At 41.6% G+C, this 25,603-nt stretch overlaps 1 protein-coding gene across 1 annotated transcript; it reads right to left on the reverse strand.

The window, feature by feature from the left end:
* Positions 1-291: 291 nt before the first annotated feature.
* galns (galactosamine (N-acetyl)-6-sulfatase) lies at positions 292-25,475 on the reverse strand. The gene is given in 16 exon segments (XM_034110096.1): positions 292-852; positions 2,879-2,996; positions 7,083-7,204; positions 10,116-10,218; positions 11,131-11,273; positions 14,655-14,760; positions 14,901-14,964; positions 14,967-15,037; positions 21,163-21,290; positions 22,041-22,107; positions 22,896-23,039; positions 23,776-23,878; positions 24,017-24,091; positions 24,665-24,772; positions 24,775-24,787; positions 25,334-25,475. Coding segments are annotated over 16 exon segments (1,581 nt in total). The 5' UTR covers positions 25,463-25,475; the 3' UTR covers positions 292-765.
* Positions 25,476-25,603: the final 128 nt, after the last annotated feature.

A 25,603-nucleotide genomic window follows, 5' to 3' on the forward strand; every position in this document is an offset into this window, starting at 1 on the left:
CTTTTGCCTAGTGTCTGAACAGATATGAGGAGCTGTGAGCTCTGAGTGCTAACAGCTGATGTTGGTTTTGTGTTTCGCATTGAAGATGACGTCACAGCTCTGCCTACACTGCGTTACAATAGTTACTACCTCAGTTCCTAAACTGTAATGGAAACGCAGCATAAAGTGAGCCTGGCCAACCGTACAAAGCCGTGCGAGGCCCTGCAGTGGAAATGTGCCATAACAGGGCTGCAAAAGAGGAGTATGAGGCATGGATCTGTTTGGTATTTTAAGCAAAAAACTTCACAGACATGTTTTGTATAGGTATGGCCCTACAATATATTTTTCCAATATCGCATAATAGGTCCACTTTAAAAGGGTCATGATAACAGGTATTACAAAATAACTTTTTTTTGAGAACACATTTTTCAGTATGCAGGTAATAATGATTAAGATTTAAAACAACAATACAACATTGTGTACATCACATTAGGTTTGATAAAATAAAATAAAAATCCCAACTTCTCTAAATAATTTTTCCTGACTTCAATCATTGGCTCTTATTGCAGTGCTTCTCCAGAGCGGGTACCACTTTTGTGCACTCATTGAAATAGCAGCTATAAGAAAAAATCTATTTGCATAACCCATACAATGAAATACCAAAAAACATCCCTTGATTTGACCCCATGTCCATCTCTTCAACACTGTACATACATCATTTTACAAAAGAATAAGGTTGTCTGTTGACTAGAAAGGCAGATCTTCAGGTTTTGGTTCCTCATCCTCTCAATGTGGCCAATCACACTTCCAGGGCTGAGACTTTGGCACGTTGAGACACTTTCCTAACTTCTCACAGCCAGTGGGGGCCCAATTCTGTAACAGAGAGTAGCAATCACAGCAAGCACAAGAATATGATGTTATCAGAGTTATGAGTGATTTACAGGAAGTTATTACTGTGCTTGTTTATTTTATTCACCACAAGGGGGCAGTGCTATGCCACAAATAAATGCACAGCAGTGTAGCTCTCACTCTGTGCTTCAGTGTGAAAAAGCCACTGCCTAATTTATATCTAAGAAATCCTAAAGGACATGTTTTTCATAAAAGTCAAACACAGACACAATCTAAAGGAAAATGTCCAGGTTCAGATAATGATATGATATATATATATATATAGGTTATAATATGTTCAAGTTATACATAATAGTCTGCAAGCTCAAAGCAGACAGTTAACCCTCTGAGACCCACATAGGACATTTCTGTTTTTGTATATTTTTGTGTTTTGCCTAATAAATTGTCATTTCTTTGCAGTAAAATCAAGTTTTACACATCCCAGAAATCAACACAACCTCAGCTAATGATATGTGTCACTCATTAGAGACTTATATACACTATAATAGGGGATATTTGCCCATAAATAAAAAATAAATAAAAAACGGAGCTTGAATGTTTTACTTATTTCATTAAAAAGAACTGCTAACCATAACATTGAAAGAAACATTCAACACAGAAAATTGCACACATTTATTATCATTGTATCATAACTGATTAGAAGATTCTAACGTATTCTGTTCAATAGTTATGCCCATTCTTTTGGGCAGTGTCCATGGGCGTTTTTTTTGCGAAGAATTGTCATTTTCTGTCCTGCCAATTTTGAAGAGTACACATGATATATCATGTCCTCAATCACACATGGCATGCTGAGCAGATTCGTCTGAATTTTCATCAACATTGTCCCCTTGAAAAATCTGCTCCAAAGCCTCAGCTGTAGTAAACGTCTGTGCCGTCCTTGTTTACTTTCAAAACACTAAAAGAACGTATTCCAACTTTTATTTATTTATTTCGCGCGTGGAATTATACCGGCTCTCATTTCAGTAAACATAACATCAGAACAGACAGGCAACCCTCTGAATCAGACTCCGATTGGCTGTGACTGCATCCACTCAGAGTGTCCGATTCAGAAACGTGACTCTTTCACTCTTTACGTCAGAAACAAAGATGGTGGATGAGAATAGATCTATAAATGATGAGCGATGCGCCAGAATCAAGGTGAGACCATCCGCAGCATATACAACTTTATGCATTCATTTCACCGAAATAAGTAAACGCCTCTCAATGAAAAACTGAATAGAGTTGTTTAGTGCCGTTTTTGTAGTTGAAGAGGAAAAACACGGCATGTCTCTGGCTGAAACAGCTGAGAAGTTATGACGCTTTGAACACAACGTGATCTTTGGGATCGTATACGGCCCCGTGGGTCTCAGAGGGTTAAAGGTAGGGTAGGTAAGAATGGAGAAACCAACTCGAGTGCGCTAGAATCTGAAAATACACAACCGGAAAAAATCTGCCCCTTCCTTCAGACTTCCTTATAGAGCCCCTCCTCCAACACACACGAACGTGCACATGACCAATGAGGGCACGAGATAAGTTTGTGCACAGATGGAAGGCTGACAGGCAGGTAGGCCATCCAGTTATTTTAGCCGGGCCGGCTCAGATGATTGGTCGTGCTTTTTACAGTACTACGGCTTCCAGAGATGACATTTTTTATGTATTTATTGTCAAAGCATTTAATGTATTCATTGCTATCGGGATGTTCAGAGCATTCCATGGAATATAACAAAAAGTGTTTCTGAAGTGAATTACCTACCCCACCATTAACTTAAATATTCAGAAAGTTTTATGAATTCTTAGTTTTTTTCACAAGGGCTTAATTAATTTGTCTTTGTATTCGTGTATCTGATGTATACGTGTGACGGACAGAGAGATAAGGTGTAAACATTCCTGGGATTAACACTCAGTATCTGAGTTACCTTCTACACACACAATGAATGTATTCTCAACATAATTGATATAGTTTTGCACTTTTACTAAGTGCATCTTAATATTTATGTTGTATAAATCTCACCATCACCGCCACGTCACACATGTTGAGCTGGGGAACACCGGGCACCAGCGTACTCTTATGCTGCTCCACAACAGGAGAGATGCTGCTCAGCACTTTCTGGTACTCATGGGACGAAACACTGCAACACACAACACACATGGTCAGTATGTTGAAACTAAATGTTTGTTTCAGTTTCCATTATCTGATGATATTTTTTACTCTTATTGAAAGCAGATGTCTGAAAATCGAATCTTTTTTTGTCTGTCCAACTACACATTATAGAAGCACAAAGAATACATATTTGGTAATTTTGCTTGATAAATTACTAAGAGAATGTATTTATTTTTGTCAATTGACTATTTTAAGCTTTGAATGCATGTGAAACAATGACTTAACCAACAATTGAAAATGACACACACATATACAGACCCGGATCAACGGTTTCATAGTGTATCAAACACAAGTCTGTTTATCTGTTGGATTGTTTATCTGGATGGATAAGCCGAACATACATTCAAACACACACACACACACACACACACACACACACACACACCACACACACACACACACACACACACACACACACACACACACACACACACACACACACACACACACACACACACACACACTTGCATTATTTCAGATTTTGTTTGGCTTTTGGTCATAGAATATTGTAGTTAATGCTGCGCGCATGTATCCAGTCCACCTTATAACAGAGAAGGGAAACGCTGTAGCTTTAAACAACAGATACACCTACACACATCCAAAATCACACACATGCTGTCCACTCGGGCACCCTTTGGGAAAGCACGCTCAGCAGGGCGAACTATGTAACCCCTACCTCATCCCCTGTCTCTCAATTACTGTTGTTGGACAGCAGTGAGCCCGAGCACCTCTGTGCATTATTATATTCAGTGTGTAAAACACAGGGGCCCCGAAGGCTTTCAAAGGAACGCTGCTCTCAATAGGACCTGTAGGGTTAATGGGCTGTGCGTGCACGTGTGTGTGTTGGGGGAGTGGGTGTCTGGTAGCGTGACACACAGATAGACAAATATCAGCAGTGCAATTACACCCCTGATACGCTCGCCGGCAGCACCTGTGCCAGCCTTCCATGCTCCCTCCACTGCAAACCCGGCCCTCTGATTGGCCCCTGGGGACCATGTGCATGTGTGTGAGGTGAAGTGTCAATTAGAGTAATAACCCCAGGCCCTGTCCAGCTCACACCTACCCTCCCTCTTAGATCTCCCACAGGGCAGCAAGGCTTTCCTCCATCAGCCAGCACCTGCTCCTCTCCTTGATACTCTCAGTCTTTACTTTCCCCTACAATTACTTTACTCGCCTGGTAGTGCACTGGCCGCAATTAGTCTCTCTCCTGGTGTGCCACATTCGTCATGAGCTAACTATCAATGCAGTGTGACCCGAGCTGATAGGACAGCACTGGATTCATACCCCTGGTTAAAAATCAGACATTCAGATTAAATTGCTTCAGCTATCTAAAATCGCAAATTCTGCTTTCGCCAGATTATGATCAGCAAGAGAGATATTTAATTCCCCTCCTCTCTGTGCCCGCTACTGGTTGCTGCGATTCATTTTGTGATAAGTGATGAAGCAACTTAATAAAAGTAAATTATGGGGATATCTATCAGACTGTTGTAAGTTGTCTCCGCTACCATACAAGTCTGCAAGTAAAGTGCGCCATGCATACAGAAACTTGCATAAGATATTATGTTTTCTATTGTTTTGTCTATGCAATGAAAATCTCACACTGCAGACCTCTAAATCAAAAACTAATAATATCATTTGTTTATGCCCCCTCTGCAAACAAATAATAAAAAGCCTACAGTCAGCACAGCTCATTATCATGATTATAACCCTTAGCTTACTGGTGTAGAGGCAAAATCTGGAATAATAAGCAGGCTGTATGCAAATGAAGTCTTTGATTTATAATGTATGGCACCCTAGGGGGATGGGGGCATTGCTCAGGTGTGTCACCACTCTGATTACTGATTCATAACACTATTGCTGGAACACACACACACACACGCAACCACAACCACAGTGGCAGAAGGTGGGGGAATTGAGGAGACAATCAAATACATCTGTCCTGCCTACCCCTCCCCTCCACCACCTACTCCACCCCGGTGGAAATTGAGCACTTCAGTAAGGACTATTGATTGGGAACACGGGAGCTTGGTGGCAGGCAGCAGATGAGGCCAGACTGTGAGCAGGGCTGCCTGCAGTGTTAGGGCCGGGACTACACTGCGGATGACCGAGACTCAGGGGACCCGAGCTGAGGTGGGTGGTGTGAAAGCCAGGATGTGTTAAACTCGGGGCCTTAGGTCACAGAGACGGAGGGCAAAGAGGAAGGCAGCAAAAGGCTTTAAATGAATCCAATAGAAACCCAACATGTTTGGTAGATGCAGACCTGGTTGGGTTTGTCATCCTGGACCACCATGAGAGGCGTGGTCCAGTTACACCAGTCAAATGTGGCTGTCCTTCGGGTTTTTAACAAGTTATACGACCAAAACATAACAACTATACATTCAAAACACACATACACACAAATTAGCATCTTTCTGAATTGTGGGCTTTTGGTCAAAGGAGTATTGTAGTGAATGCTCAGCGCACATGTATCCAGTCCACATTATATCAGAAAGGGGAAATGCTGTAGCCTTAAACACCTACACACATCCAAAAACACAAAGGCTGTCCACTCGGGCACCCTTTGGGAAAGCAGGGAGAATCTAATAGGGATAGAAACCAAGTTTTGTAGATGCAGACTTGGTTGGGTTTGTGCTTCATCCTGGACACACGGACCACCAGGAGAGGCCTTCTCCAGTTACACCAGTCATATGTGGCTGTCCTTCTGTTTTTTAAACACAAACAACTACACTAAAGAGTCCTCTCCTAGGTTGCATAATTATAATCTAAACTGATTTCTATGCTGACTGTTCAGGACTGGGGATTGTGTGCGTGTGTGTGCTCTTTGCTGTATCACTTCCTGCGACAGTAGTGAAGGCATGTGTGCAGACAGGCCCTACATCATCTTAAGTGGCTCTTTAGGTGCAGACAGAGATTAATGATGGCCAAGCAGCCAGTCCAGCTGGGGGACCGAGGAGCACACGGACAAAACGCACACATACACATGAGTACACAACACACACAGTTAACTAGGATGGAGGAGAACGCTCCCAGTGGATGCAGAGGGACAGCGGCTGAGTGGGGAGAAGTGAGCTGAGGTGCACAGCAGTCGGTGGAGAAGGAGAGAAGTAACAAGGGAAAGAGTATCAGGAACGTTTGGAGAGGGAGAGGACTGAATAGAGAGAGGATGAGAGAGGATGGAAGAAGAAAAGTGTTGCACAGTGGGGTGACCTTGTAGACAAACCTCTGCTGTAGAGGTGAAACAGGAGTATGCCTGTTTGGTTTGTGTGTGCGTCTGTGGCTCTGTGTGCGTATGCGTCTGTGTGTTTGTGTGCACATCTAGCACTCTGCACAACACATCGCTGCGTATTGATTGGTTTTTGCTTCTTTTCTTTTTTTTTATTCTTCCAAGTAAATAGCAAGGCTAAAAGGTGGGCATTTGAAAAACAACATTAATGTTTCATCATCCAATTTCACTACAGAGCTGAAAGGAGTTGGAGCAGGAGGCCAAGAGGAGATGAGGCGGTGCAGGGTGTGAGAGGCAGAGCTTGCAGAAGGCAGCAAAGAAAGGTCAATCCAGAAAGGTTTTATGGCAGGAGGGAGCCAAAGCGAACACTGAGCACACAAGGAATATATAATCATCAAAGCGATTATTAGATGATCTTAATGTATTAGTCATTACGTCAACTTGCACCATTTTCCCTCAAAGACCACATACATATTGGTAGTATGACGCTCATCTATCTTTGCACCCTTATTTAGTAATAGTCTGAGTTCAGCTTTGGCCGTCTGTATCTTCTGGTGTGACTCGATCCTCTCTGTGATCTTAACTCTCCTCTGACTGAAGGCAGAGACACACACAACTCAATGAAACAGCACTCGCTCTCAATTTAGACCTGAACAATTTATCCCAATGAATCAGCTTTGATCTCATACAAACACTGCGCTCCCAACAGGCAACCTGCTTTCCTATTCGCTCCCCCCAAGATCATTTCCAACATCTCTTCACTTATTCCTCGTTGTCTCCCTCTCTACCTGTTCACATGTTTTGATTTGCTTTTCTTTTCAGGGAACTAACCTGATGGGGAACTTCTCTCCAGGATCCCGCCCCAGGTGGAAAAGGATTGGCTGCAGTGTGTGCTCCTTCTGGTCGTGAGTAGTCACACCCGGGACCTCTTCACCTGGACAGAAATTGATGCCCTTCAGGGGGAATCACACAACATAATGACAACTTGTATGACTCGGATGCACTTTACAGTATCATTGTACATGTATCATAATGTATTTCTAGCATTTATGAGATTAGTGATTGATGATAAATTAAACATTTTAGGAGGAATGTATAAACCATGTTTGGTATGAAACAATTATATTTCATTGAACTCTTTCTGCATCACTTAAAAAAACTTAAAAGACAACCCTTTACATCTTATTTTCTCAACAATTCCCGTAATGATTCTTTGCTCTCTGTTATGACGTTTCTTTATGTTTTTTCCCCCATGATGATCGCCCAATTTGATTATTTTAGATGTTCATCATGTGCATCAAAAAAGAAAATCTGAAAACTAAATTAAATATCCAAATGCTTAAATGTATGCGTGCAGCCAGCTGCTACTTTAAGCCCCGTGCTTAATCTTATTGTTGCACGGCCTATATGCATATTGTCTTCCAATCTGTTGTGTTCATTATGCAGCTACTGTTGGTACATCATGACGGGGCTCAAGTCACTGACAAAATGAGGATTTTCTTCCTCGTGCTGCCTCCCCCGCTTCATCTCTCCACGCCTTCGCTCCCGCTCCATGACTCCATTCTGGCAGTGATCGCAGCCTGATTGAGTCACACTCACTCCTCCAGAACCCCCTGGAGATCTCCCCCCTTCCCCAACACAAACATACACACACACTTTTTGATGAGCACAACTAATATTGAGAAAGCATTCATCTGTGAGGCACTGTGGCTGCCCCCCTCTGAGATCGCTCAACAGAGCACCTAAAAAATACATATAGAAGAGAGAGAAAGAGAGAATGTGAGAAGCAGAGTCACCCCCCGCCCTGCAGACCTTCCTCTCATCCAGACAGGCCTGTCTTTTGAAGCCAAAAGCTTAGAAATGCAGAAAAGAACGGAAAAAAAAGAAATCTCATCCCAGAGGAGCAGCCAGAAAAGGCCTGCTGTGTGTCTCTCTGACTCTGTCTCATGTACCTTAGACAGAACAGCGAGAACTCCATATCTCCCCTGACATTAATGCTATGGATACAACTAGGCTGCTTTCAAACTGGAGCAGAGCAGTCGCTATTACAAGATAAGGAGCAGGAGCATCCAGCGGTGGCAGGATGGATTATGGAAATGGAAATATCTGATGTGTATTTTTGACCCAAAACTAAATGAAACAGATATTTATATAGATTGTAGCACATCTGTATTACAATATATACCGAAAAATATCTACTTTCGATTTCATAGGAACGCATTTTTTCTTTTTACAGGCATCTTGAAATTGCTGTCTTAATGTGTAACATTTGTAATGCCTTTTGCTTAAAAGTAAGTGAACCATGTTCTGTTTAGCAAGCATAGCAGTGTTAATGTCACAGGCCACAATGTAGCTCAAAAGTGAGCAGGAGCTGATGCACAGTAATCTGTTGTCAAAGTACAACAAAACAGTGTAGGACTAACAGGTATCTGGGAAATCGTTATTTTTCAGTTTTCAATCATCAGTCTGTGAAGTATTTAACTGCCATAGATCTCCTGCTGTATCACAGGTTACTCAGCAATACAGATACAAGGAGCCACGACAAATTATATTTCGCAATATTAACATCCCTACACTCCCTCAAGAGAGTTGAATGAGAGCCATTTAAGCCTGTGACATTTCTCATTTTCCTCATGGCTGAGCTGCATGAACACAGCCAGGACAGAGCAAAACGTCTCTCAGCTATTAACCTGTAATGTTGTTCTTTTTCACAGACACACTTATTCCGTTCTTGTTTTGTTTTTTTACCATATACAAATTATATTTTATATATAAGACGAAGAAGCAGGAATCATGTTGTTGTATGTAAAAGGGCTTTGATTGGTTATTGCTGTAGGAAGACAGAATACACTAGAAACTCTATAGGGTTTAAGGGGCTATTATTAAACATATTCAATAATTCATGTTATTCCTGAGAGAGATAACCTAAATAAGGAATATACATTTTCTCTGAAGCAAAACATTTATGTCAGTTTGTTTAAATTGTTCCTGTTTATAAAATGTACTATGGGTTACATTAATTGGAACGTTTACGGAATCTAATCACGAAGACATAACGCATATTGGGGATTTAACTTTCTCCTGAACAGACACTGATCTGCACATTAATAAGGAGAACCAAACATACATGTTCAGGTTTTCTCTCCACCTCTCACTCTCATGTACACACACACTACACACATCCCCCAATCGATAGGCATCTCACAGGCAATCAGAAGCCATTATTTGTGAAGTTCCACTTCAGTTCACATGAGTTGATAAAGGAGGCTGCTATTGATTCAGCGGCCCTGAAGGAGAGAGCAATTTAAGCGACCGATGGGGGCATAAAACAAACTGGATCACAGGAAAAGCAGAGCCATGATGGGAGGACAGGAGGACATGTTTTTTTATGGAAAGAGGAGATAAATGTAGAACACACTACCCTGCTTCTCAAGTGTCACATTACACATTTCTCCAGATACATTTAATCAGCACAAAGTTGATGTAATTACGGCCCAAGAGATACTGCAGGCATCTGCCTTTCTATCCTTCTTTTGAGCTCCGTGGTGCCAAAAGAACAAGTTTACATCGGGGAATGACGGTATGTAAATGACGAGGAAGAAGATCTCCACTGGAGTCAGAACAAACAAGTCATCTGGTTGATGAATGATGTAAGTTCGCTGATGTGGGGGTTCTTCATTAATATTCATTATGCTCTGATGTACACAGCAGTCAACTGATGAGCCATTTTCAAGATAACACCAACAGTGTAAGTGTTTGTGTGTTTGAGGCAGATTAGGGGAGACAAAGAGGGAGGATGTGGAAGCACAAATCAAGAACTGAGGAAACCGACATGGGACAGAGAGGCTGTGTTAATAAACGTACCTTGTTAAACTCTTCGAATGAGTTGCTCCAGGTCCAGTAGTGTGCCTTGTATTGTCCAATACGCACAGCCATCAGCTCATTGCCACGGTAATAGAAGATCGGCCTGTAATGGATGAGAAGAGGAACAAATGCTCAGATTTGTTTTCTTCCACGTTGAGTTTGAACTAACGTGGAAACTTGTGTTTTAAGAAACAAAGACATTTCGTCTTGGAAAACTTTGAACATTTTTTTAACCCTTCTCTAAATGTTTTTATCTTCCAGGAATATGAGCTTTCTAATCATATAAAAATCCCCCAAATCTAACATAGGCTTTCTAATGTTTACCGGGTTCAGTGATAACTAAAGGAAACGTTACAACAATGCTCTCACTCAGGGACGTGATGTTTATTATAAAAGGGTTTAAAAAATCTGGTACCACTTTACAATAAGACTACCCTTATAAAGGGTTTACGAATTGTTTGTAATTCATTTATTAATGAAGTTGTGAAAACTTTATAAATCATTAATAAGCTTTTATAAGACATGAGATAAACAGGGCAACCGGTTGCTTGCCAAATAGTGAGCCCACATTTATCTGTGCTGCTAAGCCTTATTAGAAATATGTTTACCGATTATAAATGGTAGTAACTCATTAATAAATGGGAATGTGTTTTACACTTTACAATAAGGCTCCGTTTTGGCAGTTATACATGTTAGTAACTCATAAATAAATGGTAATAAAGAGATGCCAAGAAACATCAAGATGGAAGGGGGGGGATTCAACTCGGTGAACAACAGATACTAAGGATGCTGGCTGATGAAGAAGACAAATTAAGCTAGGTAGCCAATATAGTGAGCCTGTGTTGACGTATGTTAGAACTGGTTTATAAATGGTTCTTAATTATTAATAAAGTGTTTACAACCTAATTAATAACCTTTATGAATCCTTTATAAGGATAGTCTTATTGTAAAGTGGTACCAAAAATCTTTGTCGCACAAAAATGGGGAACTCCTGTAACAGTGTGTGTGTACTGGCCTGTTTCCCTGTTTGTGGGGGTGGTTTAGGAGGACCGGTGTCAGGTCCAGTCCATCCAGGGCTCTGTCATCAGGAGGGCTGAGGCCGGCCAGAGCCAGACTGGTGGGGAACAGGTCCATCACACTGGCCAACTGGAAATTCACCTGGAATAAAAGACAATATTATCAAAAACAAAAATCCCTGTGTGTTTCTGTTGCACACAAAACAAGCCTTTAAGAAATGAGGACTGGCCAAGTGTCCTCTCAAGGACTTAAACTCACGTTGCTCCTGGGTTCTTCCATGTATGTGTATGTCACACACACACACACACACACACACACACACACACACACACACACACACACACACACACACACACACACACACACACACAAGGGAGGCGGGGAGCAGTAGGCCGAGACACACACACACACACACACACACACACACACCGATGTAAGGGAGGCGGGGAGCAGTAGGCCGAGACACACACACACACACACACACACACACACACACACACGTTATTAATGGCAGTGCTAACATTTTAGCATCAACAAAGAGGTCCTGGTTTCTTTCTTTCTAAGAATTATCCCTTGAAAATGTTGCTCCTAAATCAAGAATAAACCGTTTAATTCTGCTTTTAATACAAGCTTACTCTATAATGCTAGATATTCTTCATGTACAAGGTAGCAATGCATAGTCATGATAGGATGTTTGTATGTGTTATTGTGTGCACACATGTAGGAAAGAGGTGCATTTCTTCAGTCTACTCTCTAATCCCTGCTTCAGGGAGCCTCCAAAATGTCTCCCTTTCTAAATGAGTTTTTTAGGGAGGAAAAGGAAAAAGGAGGAGCAAAGAAAAAGAGGAGAGAAAGTAGGGAGAGGACAAGGCCCGGGCGAGCAGGCGGCTGGAGCTGGAGCGAGCTGGTGTTTTATCTCCTTTTCCCAGTCCCAGTGAAAAGCTTTATTTTATTTATAAACTTTGAACTATTTTCAGATAAAATGACATTTTTTCGTTGTCATCCTTGATCTTCCGTTCCATTCTCTCCTGAGCGAGCCTTAGAGGGAGACGGCACGCTCACAATCAGATAGCGCTATCAGGCCTCTGCAGCTGCACCGCCATGTGCCGCTGTGCTCCTATCGGCAGCCAACACACACACACACACACACACACACACACACACACACACACACACACACACACACACACACACACACACACACACACACACACACACACACACACACACAAGCTCCTTAGCACTGAAATGAATTCCCCTTTCTTCTGTATCCACAGAACCAGCCACAGAAAAGGCTTTGCAATGCATTCCATGATCTATCTGCTCATCCAGACACTTCCTCTCACACACACACAAACACTAACAGATTTAGCCCTTCACTTCATTTTTTTTAAAGTCCCCCTCACACAGTCACACAGAAACCATTAAAGAAGACAGGACACAAGGGCATAAGAAAAAGCAAAAGTGACAATTAGTTGGTAATAACTTGCATGACCAAGAAAGCTAAACTTTCAGCCTGTTGCCATCTTTTATTTCATCTTTTATTAGCCCTGCCCTTTATTGCAGTCATGGCTGAACTTCATTCTTTCTTCACCCTTTGTTCTTTACTTTTTTAACTGACTCATCACTCTCTATTAATGTCTCATTCATTTCTGTCTGTGTTGTGAGGGGGCTGTTGGTTATCTTGGGAGGTAGAGCTTCTATCCCGGTCTCTGCCACTCTGCCTGTGTGTCTGCTGCCTGATAAAACACAACAAAAAGGATTGTGACACTCGACGACGTGGTGTGGCCCGACACCCCCCCACCCGCCTCCACATCTTTGTTCCTGCAGCCACCACCACCCCTCATCACCCTAGCCCCCTCACCCCCTCACCCCCTCCCCCTCAGGCACTAGGAGAATGCTGAATCTGCACCTGCTTCATTCCAGTACACCTCCTCCCATCCTCCGAGAGAATAACCAGTCGTCAACAATTTTCTGCACATTTCATCTGTCAGATGCATTCACAGATCACCAATCCCCCCAAAATGTGTCTCGTAAACACCATAAAGATGTTATCACGAGTCAAATAAATCTGCTGAAATCCCGCCTTAACAAAGGATTGCACGGCTGTTTGTTGTCTCTCTTATTTTGTTCAAAGAGCTTACAGACTTTTCAATACACAGATCAACAGATATTTCAGACTACAAAACCAGAGAGGGGGCAGTCCTGTGTGTGTCGTGTCCTCCCTCCTCGAGTGATACATCCAGAGCTGCAGAGTACAGTAGCTCCAACAAAACAGCTTTGTCATCACAACCCCAAAGAGCTCCGGGGAGGATCGATTGACCCTCCTTCTCACAGCTAAGCCACACATACAAACACGTTTGTTTGGTGATGTTCTTCATTTGTAGTATAATGAGTTACATCTGTGTCTCCCACTGGTCTAGAAAGCTGCACAGATACAACTAATCCATACAAAAGCACGCATATATGCAGGCATGCAGAATCACAAATGACACAGACATGTTCTGCACATGCATGCTAAGACACACTGGTCAATTATAAAGTGGCAGGGGTGCGGCAAAGCCCTAACAACACAGAATACTCCTGGCAGTGTAGCAGTGTCTTAAGCATTGCTCCTTTTCTCTTTTCTATGCCAGCCACCTCTTTTACTTCTTCCTTGCTTCCTTCCCTGTACCCCCCATCCACCCCTCCTGTTCCTTTATCCTGAGCGCCTGGCATATTCAGATACTGAAGTCCTCATTACGGCTCAATCCAACCTCAGCAAACACACAAACAGATTAGCCGCTTAAGACGCTCCCAATCCCCCTCTCCCTCGCTCCTCTGCTGTGCTATCAGGCCCCAGCACACCCCTGTGAGATGAGCCAGGGGCAAGGCTTACTGCAGACTGCAGCCTCCGCTCGCTCCTCCACCAAATCCCTCTGCGTCACAGCCCCGTGTCACAGCTGCCCCTAATACAATTAAAAGTCATTTGCAGAACGCACAGGCTTAGAGGATCACGGTGTGGGTGGGGGGTTACATTGGGGAGGGGGAGGCAGGAAAGAGAGAGCTTGGAGTATTAATTCCAGGCCAAAAATATTTGAAGAAATAGTGGAGAGAGCGCCCATACGCTTTGAGGCCACAATCACGCAGTAATTCTTTACTAGAGTTCAATCACTCCATAGAAGTTGAACATAGTCAAGATTGACTGCTAACAGCGCCAGTAGGTGAGAGTGTGTGCATGTTAAGTGGTAAATGATACACAAATAAAACACAAAGCAACAATAATTAGAAAGAGAGGATTAGTTAAATGATTCCTTTACGGTCCTGTACGTCGCCTGCAGCCTTATATAGAATATTACAGCTCCTGGTACCTGTTGATAGGCAGAACATTAAGGAGCAGCAACAATGTTTAGAAGAGGAATAACTGGCTCTGGATCTTGGGTCTAGTTTATTCTCTAGAGAAGACGGTAGGGATTAAGTGAATGATTGTATTTTAGCAGGCTTTATTTGGTAAAAAGCTTCAAATCACAGGGGTATTCTTACTGTGCCTGCTTTGATGTGTCCAGGCCACCAGGCAATGGCAGGCTCCCTCATGCCCCCTTCAAAGGTGGTCTCTTTCCCACAGAGGAATGGCCCATTGCTCCCGGCTGAGGAATCAGAAGCACAAAAACACATGTAAGCATGTACCAAAATACACACCTGTACAAGAGAGAAAATGTGCCTTGGTATGCACTGACTCGAAGGGAGAAACTCTGTGTGCAAGTGGGAATTAATTTGTAGTGCTTTCCTTCATTTGGTCCAGACATTAGCGCTGCTCCGTTGTCAGAGGTGAAGAAGACAAAGGTATCATTTCAATGCCCAGTCTCTTCAGCCACAACAAAATATGACCAACGCTGTAGTCCAGCTCCATCACTGCATCTCCGTACCTGCAGAACACAGACAGTCAAAGCTGTTATCTACGGAAGAGGATTAGGGCCACATGAATATTTTTTTTGGGAGGATTTTTAAAAAAATATTTTTTTTTGTTCTGAGAAAAAGTCAGAATTCTGAGATTAAAGTCAGAATTCTGACTTTTTTCTCAGAACAAAAAAAAATAAAAATTCTTTGGGAGAAAAAAGTCAGAAATACCGGTAACTGTAGAACCAGCTTCAGTGAGAAATTTACACATTGCAGTAGGCAATTCCGCACAAGGATGACCGGAAAATTACAGCCCTTTTGCTTTGCTTTTTTTTTTTAAATTATTCGTTGATCCACAAGATGTGAAATATAGAAACGGAACAAATATCTGCCTGTAATGTGCCAGTGCAATAACAATTATTAAAGTATCCAAAAATAAAAGATAGGTTTTGTTGCACACAATGCCTGCAAAACAGATGTTGAGACATAATACAATTTACCTTCAGAATGTCTTCCAGTATCAAAGCCATACTTGCAATCTTAGTAAAAAGCAAACAATTGTAATCATAACTTCTCATAACTAAGATAACGGGTAGAAGACTAGTTCAGTCTGTTTATATGCACATCTGAGAGTTGTGTGTGTGTGTGTGCGTGTGTGTATAGGGAAAGTGTGTATGTGTATCTACTTGTTTAGAAGAACCACCCAGTCCACCACTTGAAACTTTAACAAGACATTTGGAATCAAGGCAATGTGACACCTGAGGAAACATTTGATCATAAAACATTTTAAGCATTATTTTAAGATTATGTCTTAATGACTTTTTACACTAGTATAAAATATGTTCTAAATAAACAAGTATGCTTTGAACAAGGCACTTGCTTTGCAACTTTATATTCCAGTCAATGGTCAGATAAGGGGTTAGCTCCACATTCATGCTTTTACACAAGTTATTCACCAGGGTAAGTGGCATATCATTTTACAATTTACACAAAAAGTAAGAGGGAGCAAACAATACATTGTATTTTACAACTGTCTGTTTCCATATAAGAACAATGAAGCATGCAACTGTTCTTGTTTGAATCCTTAAACATCTTAGCAGTATTAAAAGGTCTTGAATTACATGAACAAATTACATTTCTGTCAAGTCAGGTTTGTGTTCTGCAACTGGAGAATATGTAATGTAGTCAATATGCAAGTTTGTTGTAGTTTGTGAACACATCACCAAAAAAAGTCAGAATTCAGAAGTCAGAATTCTGGCAGTTAGCCTACCGGTATTTCTGACTTTTTTCTCCCAAAGAATTTTTTTTTTTTGTTCTGAGAAAAAAAGTCAGAATTCTGAGATTAAAGTCAGAATTCTGAGAAAAAAGTCAGAATTCTGAGATTAAGTCAGAATTCTGACTTTTTTTTCCCAGAACAAATTTTTTTTTTTTTTTTTTTAAATCCTCCCAAAAAAAATATTCATGTGGCCCTAATCCTCTTCCGTAGTTATCCTTCCCAATGAGAGATTATATTAATTTAGTTGGAATGCTGACACAGCATTCCAACTATCTGTTATGCTACGCACAAAATTCTTTATTATTCCGCCGTGTTATTTTGCGCTGCTTCTTCTCCCACATTGAACATCGCAGCAACTCTGTTCAAACATCAAAATGTTCAGCTCGGTCGGGAATCAATGGCTATTACTATTATCTTTCATAACTTTCATAATTCCAGAGATACATCCCATAATACATCCCATTTTTAACATGGAAGTCAATTCCGCTGCAAAGGGGACCCAAGTTCCCATCAGCAAAAACACGTGGGATTGCTATCCTGGCTCCAAAATGGTGGAATGAGCTCCCCATTGACATCAGGACAGCAGATAGCTTACACACCTTCCGGCGCAGACTGAAAACTCATCTCTTTCGACTCCACTTCGAGCGATAGAACTATTAACAACGCACTTATATACTAATAAAGGACTGGCTTATCTAAAGCCAGTTGAGTAGCACTTGAAATGTTTTAGCTCTATGAAACGTGATGTACTTATATGATTCTGTTTTCTTCACGTTTGTATTTTGTTGGTCGAACGCACTTATTGTAAGTCGCTTTGGATAAAAGCGTCAGCTAAATGCAATGTAATGTAATGGAGTCAATGGAGACATCTTCAGACTTCAACAATCTTCATGCAACTTCAACTGCTAACTGCTCCTTCTTCAACTGCTAACTGCTCCTTCATACTTTCACTCAGAAACCTTATTCCAACTTTAAAATGTCACACATCTTTCTGACATTATTCGTGTAACACAGTGGCGGCGCTAGGGGGTGGCTACTTGGGCTCAAGCCCCGGATGTTTCACTTAAAAAAAAATATTATTATTATTTGTTTTTGTTTTAAATGTCTCGGGAGTAATGTGCAGTACCGGAGTCCACCAGAGAGGCAGCCGCTGCGGGACATTAGCCTGCGTACTGCGTAGCCTTCCCTGCCCTGAAGAAGAAGTGATCCTTCCTAGTGCCTGACGAGTTTTAAGCTAATAGCCTATAAAGTTATGGATATTAGAAAGTTATTTTCATCGAAGCAGGCGCCACAAGCAGCAGCAGCAGCAGACAACAATGTCATCACCAGCAGTGAAGAAATGGATGATGTTTCAGGGTTTGTGAATCTAATGGTGATATCTGCACTCTGGCTGACTGAGTAAGAAGTGAAAAAGAGTGATGTACTGTAACGTTAATCTTATAGCTAGTAAACATGGAGTAACCAAGGCAAGGCACGTTTATTTATATAGCACCTTTCAACACAAGGCAATTCAAGGTGCTTTACAAAAATGAAAGACATTCAGACAAAGGCATTTAAAAACAGTAAACGATAATAAAAGAAACATTAAAAGAAAAATACATGAATAAAAAGTTACAGTGCAGTTTAAGATATGAATAGTTCACACAGAAGTTCCACTTTACTGATGAACACAACCGCTCAGTTTAAATTAAAAGCAGCGACAAAAAGATAAACCACACTAAGTCATTACCCTTATATGTTAGTATGTATACAGAACATGACTAAAAATTATTCTAAGATGTAACGTTAACCCTTCATACCTCAGTCTACTTTTAAGACACTAAAATAACGTATTTTTATTTTGTTTTCGCGCGTGGAATTATACCGGCTCTCGTTTCAGTACACATAACAACGGAACCATAGCAACGGAATTTACAGGCAACGGAACTGACAGGCAACGGAACTGACAGGCAACACTCTGAATCCGATTGGCTGTGACTGCATCCACTTAGAGTGCCCGATTCAGAAACGTGACTCTTTCACTCTTTACATCACAAACAAAGATGGTGGATGAGAATAGATCTATAAAACGATAAGCAATGCACAGTGGATCGGAAGAGGACGGTGTGTCGGCGTTGTTCGATAGCGGTGCGGTATGCTAATGGAAACACACGCCAAACATGCTAAATCACATCAGAAGGCATCACCCAGATTTGCCAATCACCGGAGCCCGGCAAAAGACAACAGCAGTTCAACAGCTGATCCCCGCTGTTTTTAAGAAGCCAATAGACATGAAAGCCGAGAGACCAAAATAAATAACGGAAGCTTTTGGCATATTTTTTCAACGACTTTGCGCTCTTGAAACACTTTCTTATTATTTATGATGTAATATTTTCAAGACATTCTTTTTAGTTTTACAGCTTGATGAAGCCATTATAGATACTATGGCCATCTGAGTGTGTGTGGTACTGTTTGTGGTTTGTTTTTAACTGTTTAATACAGTTAATTATTCAAAATGTCAGAGTTCCTTATTTTGAGACTGAAATTTGCACTACTGTTCAAAAATAAATAACAACAAACCTGGAATTATGCATTTGGGACTTTTTTTTTGCTTTTTCTTGTTGTACCGAACCGTACCGAACCGTGACCCCCAAACCGAGGTACGAACCGAACCGTGACTTCTGTGAACCGTTACACCCCTTGTCCCCCGGTGGTTCCAGGGAACTCACCAAGTGTCAGAAAACACAACCCTCTCTCTTTTCCTCCATACCCAAATCTCTAAAAACGGGGCTGCAACGGATCTGATACAGACTGATCTTGAATTATTTTCTACGTCACAGAAGTGGTGCTCCGCTTATTGGTCAATTCTCCACCTATCAGGGGAATGTGGGGGTTGGGCCACGGCTGGCCATTGCGCTGGAGACGCTGTAGTACATATGCCAGGCCTGTAAGTGGCGCTGTAGTCTGCCACAAAAGCAGCAAAGAAGACTTCCCGCGCATGGTTGCCCTTCTGTTTATTCTCCGCTCTGGCTCTTTTTCTCCCTCCCCGAGGCAAGTGTTTGCTCCCGCTGCTGTAATTCATGCAATCCCTCCCTCGCTGTAATTCTCTCCGGTTAGTCTACCCAGCAGATGACAAACACCCTCCTCTCCGGCTCTTCCAAGGAACGAGGGGACCGTGCGGCAGAGTTTCAGTTGCCGGTCAACATGTCCGTTACATTTAAATCTTCCGGACAAAATTAGAAAAGTGCCGGTCAAAGGTCTTCTTTGTTATTTATTGAGCTTTAAAAACAAATGAATAACGACTCTATATAATCATATAGAATAAACACGGAGGACTGAGATCTCTTTTTCTCCCCCCTCTTCTCCCCGCTGCAGCCCAGCAGCTGATCTCAAAGCACGCTCCCCTCTCCTGCAGGGGGCGTGGTCAGCTGCAGGGGGGGCGTGGTCAGCTGCAGCTCACAGAATCAGCCCCTGCAAAAACAGCGCTGGAAAGAGCAAATAGAGCGAAATGAGGCATGGCTAAAATGCAGGATCTGTTTGGTATTTTGAATATAAAGTATATAAATAGTTTTTCTAAGTATGGACCTACAATATATTGTTCAAATATAGCATGATATGTCCCCTTTAAGGTATTATTAAGGTAGGGTTAATGTTGCTCTCAAAGTGCACCAGATTGATGCTTTTAACTTCAATATTTAAAAAAAAAAAAAATCGTCCCGGGGGAGCATGCCCCCGGACCCCCCTAGAGGAGGCGACGACCCCCCTAAAGGATGTTTGGTCCACCCCACAAAAATAGCACTTTACCCCTGCACCCCCCCCCCATAACTCCTGGACTAAGCCCCGGATCTCCTACAATCCTCTGGTGTAACACAACTTTTAAATCTGATTCTTACTTTGACAGATATTAAACATTGACTTGCTGGACGCAAACGCCCAAACTTCGCTTGTATATCACCGGCCCATGCCTCAACAGCTTTACGCAGATCTGAGATCTCACCATAGGTTGTTGCCATGGAAACGCATCCCTCGCCATAAAACACGATGTCGCTGTAGCTCCAATGGACACGGTCCGGTCGTCCCACAATCTTCACCTGTATATCATCTCTCTCTTGCCTCAACAGCTCTACGTCAAATCTGACCTCTCACCATATGCCGTTTCCATGGAAACGCATCCCTCGCCATAAAACACGATGTTGTCGTAACGCCTATGAAAAGGGTCAAAACAGCACCACTTCAGATAATGGTTAACGGTCCAGCCCTCAACAGCTCTACGTCAATTATGGGGTTTTATCATATGCCGTTTCCATGGAAACCCGTTTCCATCCCTCGTCATAAAAGACGATGTCGCTGTAACTCCTATGAAAATGTTCAAAAAGTGCTCAAACTTCACAGTCCAGCCGTGAAGACATCTACGGGACAGTTTTGAGATTTCTTCAAATGCCGTTGCCATGGCAACACAATGCTCGCCATGAAACATAGTTTTCTCATAACTTCCGTGTAACTGCTTCAAACGCCCCAAAACTTCACAGGTTTGGTAACGATGCAGCCATCAACGCATCTAAGCGTATTATGGGGTGTCATCAAATGCCGTTGCCATGGCGACAGATCATTCACCATCAAGTTAGTTCAGAAGTTTGCAGTTCAAATATTCTGCTGCTTTTCCAAGCCTTTTTACTTTCTTTTCTTCTGTCATCACACATTCAAGCCCCCAGTGTTCATGTATCATTTCAATCTAAATTATCACTTTCTTCTTACACATTACATTTCAGCATAGCAGTTTAGCGTCAGCTTTTCAGAATAAAGCATTCCCACTAGCAATTTCTTCAGGAATTGCATTCTCTAGTTTATAACCTTATTCCTCTGCTGGACAATAAGTCAGTAATGTAGGATATAAAGTACCGGCCTCGCTGGCTTTGCCCTAGGAAGAGTTTGGAGGCGTAGACAGGGGTGTGAGTTGCATCGGGCGCCCAGTAGAGGAAGAAGGGCCGCTGGGCCTCTGTCTGACGGCGGATGAAGTCAACACCTTCCTGTAGAGGGCGGAGGGTGGGAGAGTCTGTCAGTGCAGATGTCAAATGGCTTACTCGAATCACAATACAGCTGTCAGAAAATAACCCCTTTCTCCTCTACATACTACATACTACATCTAAACATGTTGTGCCTTTGTTTCCTCAACAACATTAATAATAGGTCTACTGAGACTTTTTTTTCGAAAAAGGCATAAAATATGGATTTATTTAGTCTATTTGGTACTGCACCTGGGAATAGTTCCCACCTATTTTCAGGGCTGCGGTTTTTGTTTCGCACTGTTCTAAAATCTAAATTGTTGATCACAAAAAGCATACTAATAGGAGCTTTACAAAGCTCTATTTGACAGATCCATCTTCTTCTTGTGATTACAGAGTGCGCCTCTCAAGCATGCAGCTCGTCTCTGCATGCTGCTTTTGATCCCTTTATAAACTGAATAGGAGGGACAGACATAGGCAGCAGGGATAATCAAACAGAGTGCGCAAAAGTCAACAATCCACTTCTGCTGGTGAAAAGCATGGCGATGATCAAAGGCCAAAATCAGGCTTTAATTTTGCTTTAAATTGGTTAAATAGATGATTCACTTTTTTGTGCTTTTATGTTCTGGTGAACAAAAGACCATTCTTCTATGGTAGACCATAAATATATAGTGACTTTCATTATGTTCTAATAATGACTTTACAGAGGAAACTTTGAAACAGAATTTGGTTTATCTGAAATACTCCACTGAAGTGTTGTGAGCCTTAACTTACCAGCAGGTACATCTGTGTGAGGTTGGACTCTCCAGTCTTCTTGTCAATCTTAAACTCCTCGTAGTATCTGGAAAACAAGTGGGTTGCTATTATTTATTAAATAAACCTTCATATTTATTTAGCCATTATCCCATCTGAATAGCTGCTGTCCCCACACCATGCCATTTCTCCACTGCTCATTCAACCGCATAAAATAACTCTTTCATAGCAACCTGATTGTATTGTCAAGGCTTTCAATCTCCCTCTAAATTGACCTAGACTACCGCAGACAATCATTACGACAACAGAAGCAAATGTCCCTCTTGCGGACTGTGTTTGCAGGAGATTTTGGTGAAAGACATATCTGGGGAGTCTCTGCAGATCTGAACAGAGGGAACTGTTATGAGGTGTTGCTGAAGCGTGGCGCAGCAAGCAGGGAGGCAGTGACAGGCATCTCTCTTTCTTACGCTTCACTTCCTCCAGGTGTCCTCGCACACAGCCAACGCAACCTGCCGTCTCATGAGGGCTTGTGTGTTTCAGTGAGTATGCGTGTCTATGTGTGTGTGTTTGTCTGTCCAGGGCCCAGGTAAGCAATGCTGATTAAACCCACGGCTAAGCGAAAAACACGCCCGGCTGCCAGTTCCAATGACCCTGAATACACATATGGCTGTTTTGGGGAAAACAAATGGGCGGAAAATGGAATACACAAGCACAGCTGGTACAGAGAAAGAAGAGGCGGGGAGACACCCAACTCACCCAGAGAAGCAGACAGCCAAGCTATTCCACTGAGTCAGGTGGAATGAAGATTTGTATACATTTTCAGCCTCGGTTTCTGTCTGCTGTTATGCATATATGAGTGCTTGTGTGTTATCCTACCTGCCAAGCATCTCAGAGTTGTTGTAGACGGGGATGTTGGGTCTGATGCTGCTGTTGTAAGGGCCAAAGTGGCAGTTTGGTGCACCAAACCATTCATCAAAACCATTCTTCAGGGGCAGGTACTGCGGTCTGTGGCCCAGATGCCTGAGTGACAAACAAAGTGAACTCATACACTGTAAGATCAATGAGACTGAAGGACCATTCTGCATGTTTAAATGTGGACTTCTACTACAAAGCAATTGTACCTTTGCTACTACTACAATCTTTTTTTTCGAAAGCGCAACATACTTAAATTCATGTTTTTTCCGCAAATGACTATATTATGGCTCTGATTGGTTTCTATTCACTTCAATTTAGGACCTAAATGCAGACCTTTTAAACCTTTTGCAGAGGTTTGAAACTTTAAGACAGGTCTGCAAAGCTGTGTGATTGGTAGTAACATTGTGAGGATAAGTAAGCATGCTTGGTTGCATTACTGCAAAGAACCTTAGTGGAAATAAAAACTAAATGATTAAAGACTGTGGAAAGAATGTTCATCAGTAATGTTAAAGCTAGAGTAGGAAAGTTATTTTTGAATAATATTTTGTTATATTTTTTCAAATTCTCTTTCCAGATGACAGCAATCAATAAATATAAACAAACGGTTGGATACTTTAAAATGTAGCTTAGTTTTGGTGGCTTTTCCAAAGCTGCCTGCCCAGCTTTAAGTATACATGATTTGTGATTAAATTGCCAAAATATGCAATATGACATTAAGCCTCGATCCTGTAATGCGAGGCATTTATTCCATGGCACCATCAAGGATGGTCATCAACATACTGCGACCTCTAAAAGTTCAGTAACCTCTAAAAACCTGGAATACAAAAGATAAAGAGCTCACCACTTGCCAACAATCTTGCTGACATAGCCCTTTTTCTTCATTATCTGGGGTAACAAAATCTCGTCCTTGGAGATTCCTCCCACTATCTCCTGTGGTGTGTATGCTATAAAAAAGGTCAGAGTTTAGTGTACAAAACTTTCCATGACTTAATTGCACACTGTACATTACAGTAATGAGAAAACCTGCAGGAAATCATTTGCAGCTGGATCATTTACACAGTTTGGATATACTGCAAGTGTACCGTTTCTGGCGTGGCCATTCGTGGTGTAGAAACCGTTTCTGACAGGCAGCCTCCCGGTGAGAAGAGCAGCCCTGGCTGTTGTAGAAATGATGGGGAAAAAAGGTCATTATGATGATCCAAATGCTTTTTCCCCCTTATTTTCTTAATGCTCTGGCATGCATCTGAATAGTATGTTGATACGTTAAGCTTTTGAAATTGTGTTTTTTGTAACAACTCAAATACCAATACCCATTATTTTATCAACTGCTATTCAAATCTTAATTGTAATCAATGATCACTGCTGTCAAGTGCAACCCCAATGAACACAATTCAATAAAAAAATAAGCAAGTCACCTTTACAGCTTGTCAAATTTGTAATACATTATCTGTACTTTTTATTAACCTTTTTTGTACAAAATACAAACTCCCTTTTCAACAATAGTTAATGTAATAACTGTAAGTAGTGTATTTTGTTCTGTATGTTGTATTTAAATGAGATGAGGTGCAAGCTTATTTTTTTGAGGTTCTTTCATATATCAGGTGCTATTCGAACATTTTGATAATGTGACAATAAAAACAAGTAGAGATATAAGGAAGTAGTAATTACCGACTGGCATTGTTCTAACATCCTGTTAGCTTCTATATTACAACATAGATCTGCTGACTCACATGGGGAACAGAGCGGGTTGGCAGTGTAGAAATTTGGAAACAGCATGCCCTGAGCAGCCATGGCATCCAGGTTGGGGGTCTCTTTAGAGGGCTGGCCCAACACCCCAAGTCCCCCCAACCCATCTGAAGTGCAGAGGGAAGTTTATTGACACATATACAGACACACAGAAAGCAGTGGTGAAATATTACGAAGTACATTTACTAAAGGACTTAACTCAAGTACATTATATTTCCAGGATTATTTTGCTACTTATATTTTAATGCTAACAATGTTGTACTTATGTAAGAAGTTGCAGGACTCTTACTTGTACAGAGTTTATGTACTGTATTGCTACTTTTACTTATGTAAAAGGACTAAGAACTTAGTGTATCCCTTTCAGAAAAGAAAGCATACATTAAAGCACACACTACTGTTCACAGGCAGCAAGGATCAATGAGATGTAGGCTACAGTACATGGACAACTGCTACTAGTTCTGAAAGCCTAGAGACAGAAGGAAAACAAATACCTTTACCGAAAAAAGAGAAAAGAGAAAACAAATGACTTGTAAGAAAGAGGGAGAGAGAATTATGATTCAGACACTCATTCACTGCTCAAGCAGATCTGTAATGCTGCTGATGTGATGAACTACAGTTACAATAACACATTCAAAACACAAGACATAACTTACGTCATCCATGAGCATGATGATTATGTTTGGAGATGATGCATTTGAAAGCTTTTCTGTCAAGGAACAACATATTATTGAAACAAGGAGAGAAAGAGTTAGAGAAGACATCACTCGCATAGCTGCAGTCATATGAGCAGCAACTTCGAGGAAGTGCTTTGTTTGTCTTCGTGCGGCAACTTCAGCGCAACGCTTGCGCATACACACAGCAATTATTTTGTGTTTTTGCTTCAGTCATTTTTTGAGATTGCTTTAAGCTTTATTGGCCATTAT

The sequence above is a fragment of the Pseudochaenichthys georgianus genome, chromosome 3 (assembly GCF_902827115.2).
Source record: "Pseudochaenichthys georgianus chromosome 3, fPseGeo1.2, whole genome shotgun sequence".
NCBI lineage: Eukaryota > Metazoa > Chordata > Actinopteri > Perciformes > Channichthyidae > Pseudochaenichthys > Pseudochaenichthys georgianus.